This window comes from Parambassis ranga, chromosome 7 (assembly GCF_900634625.1).
Source record: "Parambassis ranga chromosome 7, fParRan2.1, whole genome shotgun sequence".
Lineage (NCBI taxonomy): Eukaryota > Metazoa > Chordata > Actinopteri > Ambassidae > Parambassis > Parambassis ranga.
In genome coordinates, this window is record NC_041028.1 from 7,336,910 (window position 1) to 7,358,945 (window position 22,036).

The 22,036-nt window shown below is 41.5% G+C and overlaps 1 protein-coding gene across 1 annotated transcript; it reads left to right on the forward strand.

Annotated features, from left to right (window-relative positions):
* Positions 1 to 235: 235 nt before the first annotated feature.
* atp6ap1lb (ATPase H+ transporting accessory protein 1 like b) lies at positions 236 to 11,269 on the forward strand. Its single transcript, XM_028410291.1, has 7 exons — positions 236 to 429; positions 6,117 to 6,154; positions 6,666 to 6,745; positions 8,067 to 8,305; positions 8,506 to 8,556; positions 8,710 to 8,953; positions 9,318 to 11,269. Exons 1-7 carry the CDS (start codon positions 296 to 298, stop codon positions 9,552 to 9,554), a joined length of 1,023 nt encoding a protein of 340 aa, XP_028266092.1. The 5' UTR covers positions 236 to 295; the 3' UTR covers positions 9,555 to 11,269.
* Positions 11,270 to 22,036: the final 10,767 nt, after the last annotated feature.

A 22,036-nucleotide genomic window follows, 5' to 3' on the forward strand; every position in this document is an offset into this window, starting at 1 on the left:
GGGTTGCCTGTGGCTATGTGTGCATAAAAGAGATGAAGAAAAGATAGAGAGCACAGGAGTGGACGTGGGAGGGTGAGCAGAGTGAGCGGCAGAGGGAGGATGACAGAGACAGGAGTAGGGTGAGAGGGAGAGGAGAGGGCGCAGCGAGGGGACTTGTGACGCACGCTGATCGGCTCTGCTCGCTACTGATTGGCCGCGGTCGCTGCCAGTCAGAAGGAGCTGGGAGTCAGGCGCTGCTAGAAGAGCAGATTATGAAGCGGAGCTCAACCAGCGGCAGTCTCCTTTCATTGTCTCAATGGCTGCACACGTATTCCTCCTCTGCTCCCTCGCCTTGCTGTCCGCTCTCAGCCGGCCTGGGCTGTCCTTCGCTGACGAAGAGGATCAGCCAGGACTTATCTATGACGAAGTGCCTGAAATTCTGGACAGAAGGTACATCAACCCTCTCTATATGTGCTGTGATCAGAGAAGGGGTGTATGGGGAGGGAGGGGGGGGGGGAGGGGTACAGGGAGACGCATGCAGGGATGCTGGGATGCTGATGCGTTCTCTTGGGGTCTCTTTCTTTCCCTCCCTTTGCCAACGCTTCCCTTTCTCTCACCTTGAGTGTGTCTCAGATTGTTAATGCAGGCAGTGTTGGTGTGACAGGGAGAGCAGAGCTGAGCGGGGCTTTGTTTGTCTCAGTCTTGGGGACTGCATCAGACGCTGCTCATCGATCACGGATGCTGTTGGTGCTGGTGCTGTTGTCTCTGTACAGTAGTGCTGGTCTGGCAGGAGGGAGGTAAAGAAGGTTGGGGCAGTGGGCCTGCAAAAAGAGGTGTAGGAAAGAAGAGGGGAGATAAACAAGGATGGGACAGGGAGGAGAGGAGAGGATGCATCAGGGATGGTCTGTTGGGGTCTGTTTACTGATGCAGTCATTGAAAGAGAGAGGGAGGGAGGGAGGCAGAGTGAGGAGGGAATTCTAGCCGGCCATGTCTACACAATGCACATGCAGTCCTGCAGGTCAAATCTGAATAAAATATTCATGGCTGAAACCTAGGGGCACTCACAACAGTGTCACAGGGACCGGACTCAGCGGGCAGTTGGGGCCTTTGCTAGCAGCAGCTCCAGCCTGCTTACAGAGACATCACAGCAAAGACCTATAATATTGTGCCAAAGCCATGTAAGGCTCTTGAAACTGTGCCATGCGTGATGGCTCGCACAATCCTCTATAGCACAAACGCTCCAAAGCCATAACAGGCTGCCGTTTCTGATTCAGTGCTTTTTAATCATTGTTCCAATGATTTCCCTTGTTATTGCACTTTCAGCAAAGGATGAAAGATCATTCCCACCATGCTTTCATTTAATGCACTAAACAGTCTTATCTGACACATGTTTACAAGTGTGGGGCGCAAGTACCTTTGATTTAGTATTCAATATACAAAATCTGCAGGGACTGCTCTCATTCCAGTTTTGTACACGATCCCTATCTCAACTTTTACACCACAGATCATTTCTCCTGGGGGTTTGAGTCTATTCCCTGGACCAAACTTTGCACGTAACTCTGCAACGTAACCGCTCTGGTCTCCGTCACAGCTCCGGTCTCAGCTCTGACACACTCCAAGATGCTGTTATATAAGAGCAGTATTTCATACTTTCAATTTCAAAGACCTTGTAGGGGACATTATGTTTTTGAAAAGGTGAAATGAGTTTGAATCCCTGCTGCTGATAGACTCCAAGTTGCAAGAAGCCTTGAAAAAAAGCTGTATTTAGAGTTTTTTAATGAACAGTATATGAATTATATACTCATCTTCATCTAAGTACTTCACATTTATGATTATTGAATGAACTTTTGCCTAAATAGTTTGACCAATTGTTCATGTTTATGCATTTTTATATAACTGATAATCTCAATGGTAGCAATATTTATAAAACAATCCAAGCACAATGCTTTTCCACTGAATAAAATGAATATGAGCCTCCAAACATGGGAACAGATTAGGGGTCAAAAGTAATTTTGAAAATGACCTCTTCACTCATCTGTGCATCAACAGCACTGGAAGAGCCAGAGAAAACTGAAATAGTAAGACTGAAGTGAGCAAGTTACGTTTCAAACTTCATTATTAACAAATATTCAGGTGTTAATCAGCATACCGCTTTTCATTTCATGATTACAAAAGTAGGTATGACCCAGTTTCCTGCCTGCTACATCACACTCACATTACATTATATCATTCACACCGTCCGATATTCAAACGGCCGCTGGCAACTTTAAAAAGACCAAACAGGGTCAGAAATATTGCAAAGCAATATTAAAGTAAACTCACACTCGGGATACAACTTAATAATGTGAAATTCAAAAACATAGCTATAGTTTAGAGATAGAAGTATTGGAGTTTCAGTGGAAGATTGATCAGCGATCGCCTTTTTAAAGAGAGCTTAAAAGACCAGCAGGTAATTTGTCAAGATGTTATTTATTTCATAAAAATGTGCACCTGTTAGACTGATTCAGAACCCAAACAAAGTAAGAAAAGTCGAGAGCAAATAATCATGTATAGGTATACATATGTGTGGAATGCCCTGTTTGAATGCTGTCATAATGACAGATTGCCAGGCGAGCACAGACGCACTTGATCTCAGAGGAGTACAAAGATTTAGACAACTCTGGCACTCGACCTGAGGTCGAATGTGAAGCTGCAATCAAAGCGACACTGTCTAAGCGGCATCTTTAGGTCAGCACCTGCACAGTGTGGGACTGAGACGTGGTTTCCTGCTGTAATCTGGCACAGTAGTTTACTCGACGACAGAGTACTTTTTAAGCACTCATATTAGAATATATCAGTAATCTCAGAGTTTAACCATTGGCTGCCAAAGTAGTTTATCCTGTACATTGTGAAATACTATCATAGCTGGGTTTCATGTAGACATAATACAAGGAAATATGAGCACAACAGCACATCACTATAGTCTGGAACACAGTTGATATACACATAATTCTAGTGCTGGGAAAACAAATCTAATGGATAACCGTGTATATTTGTTAAGTATGAGTTTGTATAAGTGTATACGTTTTTGAAGGTTGTGAATGAATACTGTAGTTCGCAGTGACTCTCTAACTCCACAGTCCTGGATGCAGAGGCTTAGAGCCTGCTCTACAGTGTGTGAGTGCAGTGGCTCAGCACTCTGTGTTTAGGAGAGTTGTTTACAAGTTTGGAGAGCAGGCACCACACCTTTCCTCTGCTCAGCAGCACACAGCAGTTAATCAGCCATCCATCTTCAGGCTTGAATAAAGATGTCCGGTGAAAATGTATTGATCGACATACCACCAGTAGTGCTGTTAATATTTAAAAGGCAGACACGAAAATAACCGCACACATAACATTCTCATCATGTATTCAGGTTAATCTTGTTATGGTGATGTGGACATGTGCAATGTGCAGGTGCACGTTTGTACACTTGTGTGCGTGCGTTTGTAAGGATGTGTGTGGCGAGGTGAGCCAAGGAGTGGCTCTGGCATGGCTTTGATTATATAAAGGGCCTGTTCAGCACCCAAGCACCGTGTGACAGGCTGAGCCAATGATGGGGCCGCAGCAGTCCTGGGTTGCTGACCTCGCGAAACTGGCACAGGAACAAACGGCTGGGGTTTAGTTAGCACTCACACACACACACACAGACTCCTCTGGCCCCTGTCAGCCAGCTGAGGCCTGCATAGGTGCGCAGGAAGAAGTGCTTAGTTGCTTGTGTTTGATTTTGTTTGTTAATCACTGGCAGTGGCTGTGCAGTGTTTACATGAATTTCTACATATCTGAGTCTGTTTCGTAAGTTTTGAATGGTGCAAAGGGATTTTTTTGTAACTTTTCTTTAATGTCATATCAGTGCAAGTGATATGTGAGCAGCATCTAAGTATCTCTGTGTCACTGCTGCCAAAAATGTAGTGTTTTTGGCAGCTCTTACACATACAGGGTTGCTTACCCAGCATTCACCTGGGCAAATATAAATATTTGGAGTAACATTTTGACTCAAAGAATAGCATGCATATGCACACATGTGCACAAAGGGAGCATTGAATGTAGACAGATCTTAATGCTGATGTTTAGGCTGAACACATGGACACATGGGATGACAGTCTAGTAACGTACTGCTGATTATGTGCTCCCATCCAACAGATATCATAGCTGTGAACTCAAAACAACAAAATAACATTAAACTGCTACATTTGGACTACAGTGTCCACGGTCAGCTCCACTGCAGAGCACAGGCAGTCACGGTTTCAGAGGTCAGTTCAGATGTATTAATTAACACTTGAACTGTCTAGAATGCGGTGCAGGCTGTGACATCACGCCTTAATCTCTTCATCTTGTTCAGGCCCGATGTCTCTCCATGTTTGGGCTCCAGTGGACCTGGCCTGTGCTTACACTAATCCTAATCCATCTGGCATTGAACCACACAATATTGCCCAGGTGGAAACTGTACCATACGGGTAGATAACTGCTCCAGGCTGCTGGCACTGATATGTGTGGCAACCTTCTTGCCATCTACACAGAACCTGCTCATTCCTTTTTTTTTTTACAATGTGTAGTCATCGTCCAAGTAGGTTAGTAAGTAAAGTTTATGCAGTCGATTGCCACAAAAGAAAAGTTTGCTTCTTTCTTTAAAGACATCACCTGTAACTGCAGTACATAGTCCCACCAATGATGTCTGAGTTTGCAACTTGAGAGAAACAAAGTGTATGACAACAGCAAAGCCACAGCTATTGACTGGAGTCTGTGGGTGTAAGTTTAGTATACAATTTCAGTTCAGCACCTGTGTGATCCTATGAATAACTTTCCTTCAAGATATTGGCATTATTATTCAATTAAAGATAAAGATAATATTAACGGTATGCTTTGGTGTTTCCGCCTATGACCAAAGATGAAACACAAGTTAAAGCAAATGCAGGTGACACAAAAGACGGAAGCTAGTTGTATCTCTGAGTCCCACAGGTCTTAGGGTTTATCTTTTACAAGCCCATTATAACTGGCTATTGTGTAGAGATTAGCGAGGCTGCATAAGATAGCTGAGGACAGTCTAGGACAGACCACACAGTGAGACCATAGGGTGGACCATCACAACAAACAAAACTTGCCATGTCAGTGCCGCCCAGTAAGCCCATTGGAGTATTACGTCTTTGATTAGACAGTTAAAGGGATCAGGATTAGCTTCAAGAAGCCCAGGCTATGTGGGGTTTAGTTAGACTGAGAGCAGGACAGCTGTCGTGTAAGCATGTGAAGGTAAAGGATATGGTTTGTTCTCTGCCCCTTGTGCATTATCGTATGTAGGGCAGTCCCACGTCAAAGATCAGCCAATAATAAGAGCAGTGCAACACACAAATGGCAGATTAATGTACAGACGCTGAGGAGACCTAGCTACAGAATTTGGAAAAGTGTCTGTAAAATTCTGTGCACAAAGAATTCAGTATACAGTCAAGATGTTCTCTCTAGGTTTGTTTGAACCTGCTGTTAAGAGATGATTACATATGTTTTGCATCTTCTCCAAAACTTTGATTACTGGCTACAAACTGTTATCACTTAACTAAACACCTTCCCTGTATATTATATCTAAGACAGGCTTGTCTGCTCACTTTAATATGTAATACAACACTGCAAGGCTTTCTGTATATATCGTAAAAGGCATTCACACAACCTGTAATTAGCAGATGTGAACATCTTGATAACAAAGAGGTCTGTATGCTGTGTAACAAACCAAACTACTGCACATTTATACAAGAAACAACACAATGGAGCAGTTAATTAATCTACCGGTGCACTGACAAAAATACTTGATAAATTATGTCAATATTGTGAATGTTGGCTGAGGAGAAAAATTAAATTAAATTAAATAAACCGAAAATTTGAATTCTGGGTCATTTTGACAGCATTACTCCCTATATTTGCTACTTTTATAGACATTTTTTTCCTAATAAACAATTATTATAACTCATTAGTACTTTTAGTCATAGTAAACCGATGTAAATATTTCCTCCACTGCTACTAAAATGTTCATTTTTGATTGATTATAAGAAATGCAGAATATAGAGGAATCTATCATAATACTGAGGATAATAAATAAGACGACCTTATTGTGTCTTCTCTGTTTTCCACAGCAAAGAGAACCCCAAACAAGCAACAAGAGTCACATCAAGTAAGTAACAAATCTGCTGTGACACAAGACCTGATTCAATCAAACCTGCCATGGTAATTTTGATGCTGATGTGTTGAATAGATAGACCTGACAAATGCATTTCCTCCTTAACTCTGGAGACAGCATGGCAACACTGATGTGATATAATCTGATTTTAAAGTGTGGTTTGTGTGTGATCCATACACCTCTGTGGGATGATGTGTGGCTAAATTTAGGCATAAAATTAATCAAAACGTACGATTCTGGAACAAGATGATCAGTATTTGTAAACACTGAACAATACTACCGTAACTGTGAAATAAAGTGCTGATGAGTCAGTGTGATGACGCAAAACAACTGGAAATAGATATGAGCCTGAGCGATGAGGTGCATGCAGGATCTCTTTGTGCTTGTGTGTGTGTGCAGTGCATGAAATCCTCTGAACTTTTATGATTAGGTTGCAATCTGCAATGCAGCATTGCAATCAGCTTAATATGTATACTGATATAATCTTTCGTGATGCTTCTTTCAGGTGATGGGGAGTACGGCTTAGAGAGTGAAGAGGTTGTTTTGACGCCTGAAGATGAAAACCCACTGAGGAGAATACTGCAGGTACAGCCTCTCTTCTCTGCTCTCACCGTCTTCACCGCCGGCCCTCTATCTTTGTCGACACGTACAAATACACACACCGAGATGCACGCAAACAAAACAGAGCATGCTCACTCAGCCATGCTGCATGACCTTGGCTGTGGGAATATTGTTAGTCTCAGATTCACCAGAGGTAAAACATCATAGCCACCCACACACAGTGTGGACCACAGTGACTGAACATTCAGTGAAGACATGCTGCATCAGCTGATGCACTCTGGCGCAGTTATGTACATTTCAAATTGATTCTTTGCAGACACCTTACCTAAACTACTACTCTAAATATTGGAGCAGTAATTGTCATCTCAATGACTGCACCCTTAAAACACTTTAAATTAAACTGAGCAAAAATAATAATTTCATAATCTCCACACCTTTGCATGTATTGTAAATTACTGCTGGATTAGCACTAACACCCTTCTGTGAGTTGCAGGGATTCAGCCAAAGAGATTAAAAAGCTAGAGGGGGGCAGTTTTTATCTGCACAGTTACAGCCCATGCAGTCAAGCAGTAACATCACCATTATGTGCATATTCAGAAAGCTCCTGTTCTCACTCTCCCATTCTCATTTGAAATTCAAATGGCGGTCAGAACATTGAACTTTACACTTAACTAACATTTTATGATCACGGTGACAAGCTTAAATTAACCGTGATCTTTAATTTGGACCTTTAAAAATTAATTACCCCAGGGTGCACAAAGGCAGACAGCAGGTTGTGCAACAAAGCACGCTGGCTGGGCTTAGAATAAATCATGAGCTGGTAGGTAACAAAATATAGCTCTACATCTATAACACAGACTCATACTGTAGAAGGCAAACAATGGGAACAGCTATATTGAGAAGCATGATGCTTTCTAATAGCTAGTGGTCCTCCTTAGTGGCTGGATCCACCAAAGTCAGCATCTTGACAATAAATACATTAAAAAATCCCTCATGTTAGAAGCACAATACAAAGTTTTCATCAATTTGAAATGACTTCTTTTCAGACAATTCTAAAAAAGATAATAAAGGACGATGTAATATTAACACAAATGCAAGTCTTCTTCAGGCTCAGCAAAAACAGCAAGAACCTCCAGGGCCTTTTATGGGTCATATTCAGTCCCTTATATGGGCCATAGTTTTACAGTATGTATGTCACTGAATATGAAAATCAGATGCCCTCTAGAGGGCAGTAAAACAATGTAAACCTGCTGCTGCTGCTGCTGCCAGTGCTGTGGCTGAAAGATGGCTGCTGTTTCTGTATTACTACTGTGGCTCATTCCTTCTTTCTATAATACTTTTGCAGCCTTTCAACTGGCATCAGCCTGGGATGCCTCACAATAAGAGGAAGCTTCTCCAGTCCCTCATGGGGCCTTACGGCCCACTGAGTGTGTCGTACAACGGGAAGACTTGCATTCTGTTTAAGGCAAAGCGGCTGGCAATCCGCTACAGGAACCATACCTTCATTGATTTGACTGAGAGGGTCTTCAACCCAACCTCACCTGTGGACACTAAAGGCTCCATCTGCACCAAGGAGAAAGCTACGTAAGTCACACACTGAGCAATTTGTTTTTTTGTTACAATGCCGCTCACTAATCTACAATTACAACCAATGCATTCTATATCAGACAACACAATTATTCTTAAATTCTTATGTTGTTTTAGCTTTGATAAGAAATTTCCTGTAGTCAACTGACATTTCTTCTGTCAAGGTTTTTACTGTTTGTGGTTTTGTTCTGCCTCAGGCTTTCATTACGCTTTGGTGATGTGGAGGACTTGCGGGGCCTAGTAATCAGGTAAAATGCACATGTATAATTCAAATATTTTCACTGATAAATAACCTACTGGAAACCTTTTATTTATCACATTCAGCAGTTAAATTGTGCTGTATATAGATGTAGTGTAACTGTGTGCGTGCAACTAACTGCACTGCCTGTCTCCTCCATCAGGCTTCAGATGTCCAACACTTTTTATGAGGCAGCTGGTCAAAACTGGTTCACACTAGACAGCGTTCACATCCACTACAACTGGACGCAAGAAGCTACATTCAACGCCAGTGAGGTCTACGCTCCTGCCACTTCATCCTACCATTGCCAGCACGTCAGCAGCCTGCACAAATATGACACCCTGCTCGTGCCCAGCTCCCACACTGACACATCCGCTAACTGGCACATCACTTTCACTGATTTCCAGGTACACTGTCACATGACGGGCACTGCTTTTGTGTGTGTGTGTGTAAATCTTATAATAATATCTGCACATTCACTGTTATATCAGAGTCCCTCCCCCCTCCCTTTTTCTACATGTGTGCATGTGGTCTGTATTTTGCCAGCTACTTCCTTTTGTGTTCTGCCCTGTTTGGCTGTCAGTCAGTGTGTTTACCGTCTGTTTGGCAGTCTGTCAGTCTGTCAGAACACTGTCTGTTTAGCCATCTGCTAGGGCTGTCTCGACCTGTCCATCTGTCCAGTGTCTCTGAGCTTGGTAAGCCCAGTAAGAGCCAGTTGTCCTCTTTAGATCAGCCTAATCTCATCTTTCCGCCTTCTCTTTGCTCTTCCAGATCCAGGCCTTCAATGTGCAGTCAGACAAGTTTGCGTCGGCCAGTGACTGCGCTACTTTCCTGACGCCGGCCATCCTGATGGGCTTGGTGACATCGTTGATCCTGCTCCTCGTCTTAGCCTATGCCCTGCACATGGTGGTACACCTCAAGCACATTGACCGCTACGAGGAGCACAAAGCCACCGTCTATTTTCCTCGTAGTCCAGAAGCCGAGTTACCAGACAAGAACAGTCTGTGAAGGAAAATGAAGAAGAGGAGATTGAAGAGAGAAAGAGAGAGAGAGAGAGAAAGCTAAGAAGCAAAGCTGTGGGGAGTGCAAGAGACTACAAGAGCGAAAAAGTATCCTCCACTGAATATTTGTTTAACACAATGACAACTTTGCCTGTTCATATGAAAACCTTCTAAGTCTTAACTACTTTAAGTAAACGTCGACCGTGGCTGGATACTTTTTCTTCTTTCCTCATTGATCTTCTTGGCATCCATATTTTGAATAAGGCCTTTGGATGTTCAAGCCTCTCCCAGAGATGGCGCATGAAGCTAATGTTGAGGTCAAGGTCAGTCCCAGGGCCCTGAAGGGCACCAATGTACACAGGTCTTTACCCCAGCCAGCCATTAAAACGACAACAGTAATTGTAGCTAATACAGCTAACATCCCATGCTTCTGCTTGAATATATCTACTTCATGGCTCTCGGTGTCATATCACAAGCTTCCATCATAGATGTCCCTTTCCAGCTTTCATTACAGTACTTTTGTCAAATACTGCTGCAAGAAATGTACACATCAATGAGCCGGTTTTCTAGCTGAGATAGCCGTATTAGCTGCATGCTGCAATAGGCTGGTCTACCTGGGCTAGCACAGTGTTTCCTAATAATATCAAAGATTCTTGCTTGAGTTGCAGCTTAAAAAAATAATGAAACCTGGCACAAATTAGAAGGAGCTTTAAAAGCTTTTGGAGCAGGAGGTATCAGGAACCACTGGTCTAGCATCTGGCTGGAGGGGATGGACTGACACTACTGGCCCTTCAGAGCCTCTGGCGTCTCGCGACCCAACCCCTGAACAAGACTGCTGCTTGGGACTTAACTGTGAAATGGCCTTTTTACAGACCAGCCAGACGAAGAAGAGGGGTTCTACAAACTAGCACAACATTGGTTAGTTGCGAAAGCACTAACAACAAACTTATCTAAAAGACTACACAAAAAACTATGCTGCACACAAGATGGCCCGTCTGAGGGTGTGGCAGGAATGCGGTTGTCGGGATGCAACGACTCTCTGAGAGTCAATTGTTCGAACAAGGGAGGCCATGGGTCCTCCATACGCACCACAGGATTATGACTGCCAAAGTGAAGCTACAATGGAGTTGCCATAAATTATGGTGTGAGACAGAGTGAGAATGAAAGCTAACCATTACAGCTATGTACAAAACAGAAAAAACACATACATGTACAGAAGTGTCACTCTACGGAGGTCTTTTTTTATAATAATAATAATAATCATGAAATACTAGGTACAGGATGACTATGCTAATCCTCATAACCAAAAGGATATACAAAGCTGTAGATACATTAAGATCTCTATACGATCATAGCTGTTTACTATCCTTAAATACTGCACAACTAATAAACATAGGTACAAAGTAAGACATTGTGCTACAAGGATTGGTCAAAATATTGATGCATTTGATTTTTTTTCTACAAGGGGTTAACATGTTACACTGTCTGTCTTATTTGTGTTGTTAACCTGGGCCAGACGACGTGAGGTTCAGTTTCATCTAACTGTAAATTACAGTACAAATTCCTACCATAGAAGGACGATACTTACGGAATGCCGTCCATCCACCCACTGGGACTTGCCATTATTATGCCAGAAGCCACACTAGCAGCAGTAACAGCATCAGTAAGTCATTACTACTGATTCAAAAAAAAAAATAAAAAAACACTCAGCATGACAGTAAATAGATATCTTAACATTCGATATGGCAGTTCTGTCAATCTGTAGCAGTGTGAAATGTGTTCTTTGATCATAAATGTATCCTACGAACTAAGAAAATGATTGGAGGCAGTTTGTCCCAGGACCAACTGATGTAGATTGAACAATAAATGATATTCAGAGGAACGAAGTCTGCTGTGTTTATGTGCTGTCATGATCACACTGCTCCAAACATTTTGTTAGCATTCGGAGCCAGTGTCTCGTCGTCTCCTCCTGAGTGCCATCTGCTCTCTCCTCTCACCTTTCTCTCACCTGAAATGACTGCTACAGTTTACCTTCCAGCGGCTGTCCAATCAAACACCTTCATGTATATGAAGTATACACGAAGGTGTTTGACTTATAAATCATTTCAAATGACAGCATCTTAATGTAGTCAACAGAAGAAGAAGAAGCAAAGTTAATCATTTAAGTGTAATAGTCCACATTTTAAGATCACAAGAACTATCTGACCAGCCATTATGTGGCATACAGAGACATCTAGTGGCAGCAGGGTGTCTTTGCATCACTACTGACCACAAGTGTTCATTTCAGAGTCGTAATATTAAATAAGAGCTCACTGCTTTTTTCTCCTTAAAGATAGAATATTAACTTCTGAGGTCAGAGTCAGCTGCTATCGGTGTGGGGACAAAAACAAAACTGACAACAGGTAATTTTTTACGTCGTCGTTGCTTTCAGCTGCACCACCCTGAACACGCCCGATTACAGGTCAGGTGGTGCGGAAGGAGCAAACGGGAGCTTTGAGACAGCCTTTGATTTGTTTGGTTTATTTGAGTCAATCCACTATTTTTTTCCTTATTAAAGTAGTGTTTTTTGTCGCACCCCGCGATCCTCGGACTGTCGGGGATGGACACCACGGAGACAAACCCAGGAAGGATACGGGTCCACGCCATGGCCCAGGAAAACGGACTAAATCAATAAACGAACATGACTGGAAAAGACAACAAAACATGTGCGATGTTTTGTTGTCATGTTTTCCATCTTTTCCAGTCATGTTCGTTAGGAGGGGGAGAGCAACGTCACAGGTCGGAGTCAGAAAACAAATCAAGTATAAAAAGGTCTGGAAAGGAGATGACAGTGATGGTGCAACTAAAAGGTGAAGAAATAGTCTCATCTCAACTGTTGAACTATTTTCTTTAGTGATCTGCCTGCTCATGTGGCGGGTCAGGAGATTCTGGAGAAGTCCACATGTGCCCACCTGTGTCCACCTTTCTGGTTAACAAACCGGTGTCCTCTGACTCAGACCTATAAAGGGAAGTGGGTCAAAGTTTACAGCACAGGAAGAAAGTAAGGATAATACACAGGGTAGAGTAGAAATAAATTAACCAAAGGGAATTAAATCTGCTCCACTACTCCATCAAACATAAGGGGTGAAAGCAATAGAAAGACATTTTAAACAATAGCATTGAGATATTTATTGCTTGGAAGAGGTATGATGGAGCACAGACCTATTAAAGAAGGTTAAAAAGCACTGGTGAGGGGAGGGGACATTTCTTTATGCCCCTGGACCCTTGTTACAGTTGTTGCCGCTAGGCAAAGATGTCCCCTGTCTGCAGTGGTCAATGGTGAGGAGGGCATCCAGGATGTAAAGGTGGGGGATTCGTACTGCAGTACATGGATGACACAAACATTATGGTGGTGGATAAAGATAATGAGGCATCAGGAGCTAAAAAAAGACACACATGAGGTGTGGGCCAGAGCAGAACACGGTGAACATGGTTAAAATAGTGGGGGTATAGATGGGGGAAAACAGAAAGAGGCAAATGTAAAGAACTGGGAGGGAGTACAGGGAAACATGCAAAATGTAAACATGTAGAGTTACAGTAACAAACTTCTTTCACTGATCAATCACGTGCTGGCTGTCTGTCCCCTGTCTCTGCAGGTGTGTAGGCTGGAGGATGTTTGCTGACCCAGTGGCTTCGACACTGCAGAGATCCTAACAAGAGAAAGGGGTGAAATATAGAAAAGATGCTCGCTGTCTCCATTATCCAGGATCTGTGTGGCTGCCTCCATCCCTCAGCGCTGGCTAAAGCTGCTGGGAGAGAAGAGGCTGCCAGGACAAAATAACATGGATGTGTGTGATTTCTCTTCCCTGCAGGCTGGAACCAGTCTGAATGACATCCATATGAAGGCCCTCTATCAGATGCACGTCCGGGACAAGAAAGAGCACCAGCAGCCGACCGGGCGTGGGGAGTGCATCTGGGCCACCTTAGGGAGAAACATGGCCCCGTGGGTACATCCATAGCACGGACTTCAGATTCAGGAAAACACATCCAGGGATTGTGCTCCACCAGGTAAACCAAGAAACCTCTGGCACTCATCCCGTTCCTGAGAAGGCTGAGGACCCAGCTCAGGAACAAAACAGATGCAGTGTGAACAAGGAGGAAGAGTGGAGGCTGTTCCTCTTTGGGGACGCTACAAACAGCAAAGGAAAGGCCATAATAAACCTCATCAGATAATTTGCAAATCACTCCACATACTGCACCAGTCATACAAAACTCAAAGAAAAATGATTCTGGATGGCCACAGTTTATTTTACATAGGCTATAAAATGTTGTGCTTTAATTTTTGAGCACTTTGTATTGTTTTGTTGTGATTTATTTTTTTTAGTTTGTGGACATTTTATGTTGATTTAGGGATAATTTAAGGAACGTTTGATTTAGTTTTTATCTGTTTGTCTGTAGATGCTCTTATTCATCCAGGTCATGAGTTTAAATCGAGGCAACTGTACTCAAGGATTTTTTGTTGACGTTTCGTCACTCCTCCGAGTGGCTTCTTCAGTTCTGCATTTATGTCTTAAATGTAAATATTTTTAAATGAATATTATGATAACAATAAAAAAGAAAAACACCCAATCTTGTTTGATCTCAGATGCTAAACAGGGTCTTTCCTGGTATTTGGATGGAAGACTGTCTGGAAATAGCAGGTGCTGTAAGCTTTTTATTTCAGCAGCAGGGGGCGCTACTGCTACTTCAGCCTGACTTTTTATCAGATGTTTACAGACAAAATTCATATGTATTATTTTAGTGTACATATGTTGTACTTTTAACAGTTTAAACCAACTTTTAGTCCAGTTTATCTAATATTATATTGTCACAATTCAATGTTTGTTTTTAAGCATTTTTTTTAAACAACTTTGTATTAATTTCATAATGTGAATGCATGAATGCTCTAAATGTACTCAGCCTGTATTATGAAAAGCAAAGAACACCAAAATGGTGGACAATATGCAACAAGTCAGTCGTGTTGCATAGTGGTGTTGAAGTGTTTGTTATGAATGGCCCTCAATTTAACAACTAAGTGAAAACCGTTATCAGCACACACATAAACACACTGTTTGATGCTATTTACATATATATATATATATATATATATATATATATATATATATATATATAATAAATACGTTGAATGACACTTATGTCCCCACCACCCTGAACACCCAATCCTACCGCTGTGGAATCAAAGTAGTGTAGACATTTTTACATGCTTTATTATGGCATTGGTATTGCATTGCTGAAAATGACACTCTTAGAAGTGCATGGTACCTATCCTATGATTTTATAGAAGAGCTGCTGATCAATTTTTTTATACAAATAGCATGTGACAAGTATATGACAGCTACGTCACCCAGAGGCCACAGCTCTGACAGATATCATAGTGTTTTTAATTTAATATAAACTATTAGTGAAGTGTTATTTTATTTTTTATTTTATCTAATTGAATGTTATTTGATTATTTGTTTAATTGTTTTTGTTGGTGGGATCAATAATGAATTATTTTGTTTATCATTTTATTTAATTTTTTTATTTTCCCCGCTGTATTTTTAGTTCCGGAAGTTTTGCGCATGTCACGCAACGACGTCATGCCGTTTGTTATGCTAATCATCATGCTAATAAATAGCTGCAGGCCTCCCTCACAGGAGTTAGGCGTTCTGATGGTGCTGATGCTGCTTCAGATTCAAGCTTTTGAATTGTGCACGAAGTTCGTGCGGCGTTAGTGGCTTTTTAACGTGGAGCTGGACTTGTCTCTGATGTACAAAGTAAGAAACGCTGACGTTTTGTGTTACTAGTACGAAGAAGTTTGGGTTTCCACAAGCTTCACACATCATGGTTTCTCTCGGCCACAGGTGAGGACATCAGACGTGGGAGCTCCATTGAGTGTGGAAAGTTTGGACTCGGCAGTATTGTTCGGTCCAAATGGAAGCTGAAACTCTCACATAAAGGTCAGTGGATGCCTTGGTTGCTAGCTACCTTAGCCGCGAATGCTAATCAACGTTGCTTAATTGTTGTCAGGTGTGTTGGCTTGTTAGGCTAATTGTAACTGCGGGCCATAGGCTATGGCGCACACAGCAGCATTAAAACAGTAGCTGAAGCTCAACAGTGTGGTTAATAAAGTCCATAGGGTCCGTTAGTATTCACATACTATTCCAGTTTTATTGGTTTCAATGAGCATGGTGTAATTATTTAGTCCAAGCGCGCCAAAGGGAAGCAGAAACTCTCACATAAAGGTCAGTGGATGCCTTGGTTGCTAGCTACGTTAGCCGCTAATGCTAATCGTTGCAATGGTTGTCAGGTGTTTTAGCTTGTTAAGCGTGTTATGTAATACCATGTTTTAATTAAGTTGGCAAATAAAATCTAAGAAATTAAACAGTGAAGCTCTGGCATACATAGCAGCATTTAAAGAGCAGTGGCTGAACATTCTAATTCAAATCAGTTTTATTTATAAAGTGCTTTTTACCATTAGAATTCTCAAAGCACATATAGAAACCCAGAGCCTGAAACACCTTAAGGGCAAATGGTGGCAGGAAGTGATAGATGGGACAGAGAGGATGAACATGCAGCAAGCGCACATTACTGGACAAACACGGCAGTTTCTGAAACCAGTGTTTATATAATGGCTTTATCTATGCCTACTGGCCCTACACCCTGTAGTTTAGACCTTGTTAAACAGCTTTTAAGTCTGGTCTTGAAGGTGGAGGCGGTGTCTGCCTCCCAAACCCTAATAGGACACTAGTTCCCTAGTAGGACTGCCTGATAGCTAAAGGCTCAGCCTCCCACTTCTGGGAACTACAAGTAAACCTGCAGTGCAGGGTCTGTTTGATTCTCATTTTATTCTTATTGGTGCTATAGATTACTGTTTGGTAATGAGAGAAGTTAGAATTAAGCCATGACAGTCAGGTTCTGATTCACTAGTGGAGGGATAATGCAAGTCAGAAAACGGTATCACTTATTTGGAAACTGTTACAACAGGTAGCAAATTTTAGGTACTAAAGGCCTTGGCACCATTTTAGTTAAATGATGTGATGTGCAAATAAAGCAATGAATCGGTGTTGAACCACTTCAGTGGTCTGGAGTATGGGTTCTAGTGATGTGTTGCTCGTGAACGATTCGTTCGATATGAACGAATCTTCTATATGAATCGGGGTAACGAGTCCCCTCAGTGAGTGATTCGTTCTTTCGCTACATGGCAGGCAGCCGCATAAAGCTCAGTTGGCAGGACAGGAAACAGATATGATTCGTTCCTGAGTCGCGGTAGCCCCCGGATCTTCGTTCTGTTGTCACGTGACGGCCAAGCCACTCAGGCTGTGTGCCAATTGGCCAGCAGCAAATGATCAGCAAAGGAACTTGTGACTCGTTCACAGATCGTTCATACGAATCGTTCATACGAATCGTTCATACGAATCGTTCCGGATTGCTCATTTGTCACGCGAGAGCTGAAGCTCAGCTGCGGGGCTGTGGACTCAGAAACAAACAAGGAAATGAATGTCTGATATCTGACGCTCCTCAATTTGTCGTGACACCAGGCAAACGCTATGTATTCATGAAATTATAATTAATGGTCTTTGCTTGTTGTTGATGTGTAGTGTTATTGTGTATATAATGTAAAGTGTGTTTGTAAATAAATGCTTTCTAAAATGACATCATGTTTTGTGTTATACTCTGCCATTATATAATAAATATAATAGTACATTATCCAGTCATGAAATCATATGTAACCAAGGCTGCTCAGGCTGCACGGATCAGAGCTGTAGATTCGTTCTCCTCCTCGTTCATTTGTCACGTGATAGGCAGCTCAGGCTGCACGGATCAGAGCTGTAGATTCGTTCTCCTCCTCGTTCTCGTTCATCGTTCATTTGTCACATGATAGGCTGCTCAGGCTGCACGGATCAGAGCTGTAGATTCGTTCTCCTCCTCGTTCTCGTTCATCGTTCATTTGTCACGTGACAAGCTCCACAGGCTGCACAGATTCGTTCTCGTTCACAGCTCATGTGTGTGTGAAGCAGTACACTCTCGTTCATTTGTCACGTGACAGCTACCTAGTCACTGTGGCACTGTTAAACAACACTGGCAGGGAGGATGCAGGACAGAAGTCACTGTACCGTGGTGTGTATTTGCCCTCTTATGTTTTCACATGCTTTGAATTGCTTGTGGTAGTTATACTTATTATACTTTGTCCCATATCAATGCGCGGCACTATACTACAGAGGGACACGGCGCCACCGGCTGTAAAAATGAACGAAATGAACGAAATGACTCACAATAAGATTCGTTCACGTGAGGGTTCGAGAGTAACTGATTTGAGTCAGTAAGAAGAGTCGAACCTCCCAACACTAATGGGTTCATTCATTTTAAGGCTTTGTTACAGTGACATCTAGTGGTGAAATAACAGACAATGTCTTAATTATAGGGTGAGTGTAACCAGAGTTGGTGATTTACAGAGATTTTTGTAAAGATTGATTAATTGGTAGGTTTAGTTTAACTGCTTTCTGCCCCTTGTCTATTACATCATGTCCCAAATGTCCCTTTTTTTAATTTTGAGAATTTAAAATGTACAGAACTAAATGTGCTCCTCTCTTACAGGAGCTGTGTACTCCATGGTGTAGGAGTTTCAGTTAAAGCCACTAAATGGTGCACACAGTTGCACGTTAGTGGCTTGGAGCTGGGAGTGTCTGATGTACAAAGTAAGACTCACACACTTGGCATTTTATGTTTAAACTAGTAGGGGAAAGTTTTGGTTTCCACAAGCTTCCACAATAACAGACTTTTCTCTCTACCACAGGTGAAGACATCAGATGCACTCCAAAGGGACACTCACATAAAGGTTAGTGATGCCTTGATTGAGAGCTACATTTGCCACTAATGCTATTCAACATTGCGTAATTGTTGTTAGATGTGTGATTTTTTTTTTTTTTTTAGGCTAATTGTAGCTGTGTGCCATTAGATGGTAGCCTGTTTGACTTCTCTTCTACTGTTACATAATGTAATATTTTAATAAAGTTGGCATTAATGTTTGCTAATGAAGTTAGTTGGTAGTGTTAAAACTGAAGCTCTGTCACTACTTAATGGATAACATAATCATAAGTCAGTTTCTAAATAGCTGATTTTGTTTATTCTTCCTCCCTCAACCTCTTAATGTTAAAAGTTGGGACAGTTTAGGAGTAAAGTTTATTTCAAATAATTATGAATCGGTAGTTTAAATACTGAAACCAACGTCACTACTATTAGCTTAACATAGCCGAATGTAATGGTAGGGGAAACACTGTTTATAAACTCTATTCATAGTTTTTGTATGGTCTTTTTTGAAATTTGTTTTTAAATTTCACAACTTGGTTTTAGGACTCAGAAGGGCAGAGCTTTAGCGAGCTTCAGTTTTCAGTTTATATACTAACCTGCCTTGTGTTGCTCCCAGCCCCATATCTGCTCAGAACCTGATCAGTCATTGCAAATGCTGTTCAAACAGACATTACTTTGCAAAAAACATAAAGTAAAATTGATTATAAGAAGTTTTATTTCTAGTGGTAATACCAGTCTTTTTCCAATACAGATGTTTCACTGCCAATGTATTTTGAAGTATAGTGCTAGTTAACGTTTTTTACATTTTTAAGTATTATTGCTCTAATTTGAAGGTTTAAGGATAATTTAATCTGGTTGGCAAGATGTTCTATGGTGTTTGATATTTTTGTTATGTTTTTCTAGACTGATCTACAAGCAAACAAATCAACAACCAGTAAGACCTGTGAAGTGTTTTATATTTTACTCTTGGCTCTTAACTCTTTTTTTTTCTTGGCTGCTGTGCCAAACCTTTTATTTTCACCCACCTTTCTCTAATTCTCTAAAATGTTTTAAAATGTGAATAAAATCATCTAAAAATGTGTCCATTTTATCATGCATGTTTGCTCTGCTGGTACATTTAGAATATTAACTAGTAGTATTAAATCGTAAATCCTTTGCGTCAGCCACCGGTTTTTCCGTCGTTATTTTGGTAATCTACAGAAGACGATGCCATCTGGAGATCCGTTCTGCCTACATCATCCATCAGTCCAGGTTGGTGCACAAGTAATGCATCAAATGTCCCTGTATGTTCATCTGCCTAAATGTCTGAGATCTTCAACCAGTAAGTAACTTGTTTCTATTTTGGGGCGGGGGTGGGTGTGTGGGGGTTTGTATAGCCGCCGTGCTATACACAAGCTTTCGGCCGCCGTGCCATTCGCTCTATCCTTTTCTCTACCTAACCTTTTTCCTCCCATTACTCTAGGCCACAGGTCCACCTCATGTCCACCTGATTTTCATCATTAGTCCATCAAATCTTACTTTTGCGCGAAGTAATTAACATTCAAATCTACATAAGGTGAGTGTCATGTTAGTTCTTGGTGGTCAATATGACAACCACGCCATGACTGTCAACTATTTTTAAAATGAGGAAAATCAAAAACACAATAGGTTGCTCTTAACCAATCCACTTCCGATCACCCGTATTCACTTTTATGTCTTCATGCGCGCCCACACATGCACTCGTTATCTAAAACCCCAATGTAAATATAGTATTAATATCATTAGTGTTTTTAAAGGTACAGATCTGCAAAATTGTTGCTCTGTGTTACTGGGGGGCCCATTTCACAAAGTAGGTTTGGTATCAAGTTAAATTTAATCAATTTTCAACAAATGGTTAAATACATAGCCTCCTCACCACAGCACGTCTCAGGCCATAGTAAACTTATGAATGCAGTTTGCTGAACCTCCTGATGAAATGGGCTCTGATCTCTTGCTGTCGTCAGTCTATCATGGCCCCTCTGCCTTTCTGACTTTGTCTTTCCTCACTTTTCCTGCTACCTCAAACAAACACCTTGTAAAGCTATCTTTGAAAGCACCATGTTGTGTAGTTTAAACTTCTATGAAAACTAAACTACCCAAATTGGTTGTCATTGATAGCTCCACAAGAACCCCATCTCTTTTTATAGACCTGCACACACCCCATTCTCACATACACACTGACTCAACCATATCTCACACACAGTGTTATTAATATGTATTCCTCCTAGGGAAATCTACGTAAGGTAAGACAAAGTTTTTATTCCACTGGTTTTTACATGGCTGCCATGCCCTTAGCTCTCCTGAAATGATGCAACTGCTCTGTGTTAAAGAACTACGTTAATATTCAGTCTCGACAAATTTGACTTGACGAATTTCACTTGACAAATTTAAGGCAACATTTCATTTTCAACATTTTTGCATTTGTGCGAGTGGTGTTGAAGGCCTGAAGAAGAGAAGGTGGCTATATGAAAGGTTGGTACATATTTGTGAAACTTGGCTTTTTTTAATGTATTGACTTCAATGTAAAGTAACTGCTAACATGTGCATCTTGTCTCTCAGATTGCATGGCCAGGATGTCCGGATGTTGCCAGAGTCATTAAGTGGTGAGTAACCTAACATTAGCTATAAATGACCCAATGTTTAAGCTGGCCAGGTGAACTTAACATGTTTGTATGTTCTTCTGTCTTTTCTTCAGACTCTGCAGTGAAGTATCGGGGTACGTTTAATGCTATTAAACTTGTTGCTACAAACAATTAAGCAGTGCATTTCTTTCTATTATGCTACCCCTGAGTCACTGTAATGTTAGCAGTCTCCCCATGCCCACCGTCCCACAGGTAATTGGTTGATTCATTAGGCTGTTTAACACTAGGACTCTTTGATAAGTATGAATTTCTGTTGTCATAACTTTGCGCATATGCCCTGGTGAGGAGGAAAATGTCACTGATTATGGGAAGAAATCAAGCATAAAACGTGGGAGTTTGAGAACTTTTATACATCAGTCCTAGGCCTATGAAGACACTGTATACGTACTCTGTGGATAATTCATACAAAATGTACTTTTACTAAATTGTTTGTCATTCTTTGTTACAGGCGAGTTGGTTCTTCAGACAGAAGCATCGACGCCGACTGGAGGAAAGAGTCATCGACAGAGTTGAAATGCAGATTTTACACTGTTTTGTAATCTGAATCACTGGACCTGTAAAAGAACTGGTGTCTTAGAAAATGTACATTTGATATCCTTGAATGTATTCCTTTATCTATTGTGTTTTTCCATAAGCTGTAACAATAAAAAAACACTGTACAGTTAGAGCTAACATGTAAACACTAGGAAGTAGGAGGATGTTGATGTCAGTCAGCGAGGATCATCGCGTGGAGGTGTGAGTAGAGCTAACACCTTCAGATGGCCATCAAGGTTTGTATGCACACATGATGTAATAACAATGCATTGATTGCTGTAGTGTTTGAAAGGTGTCATTGCAGACTGGCTGTCATGGATGAAAGCATGGTGAACGAGGACATGACTGGTGTGATGGCTGCTGCCAGCAGGTGGTAACTGTCACAAAAGGGCTTGATGGTATGCATGTGTTAATCTCTGTGTGTTCATCTATAGCTGTCTCAATGTCACCCTTAATTTGGTGCTCT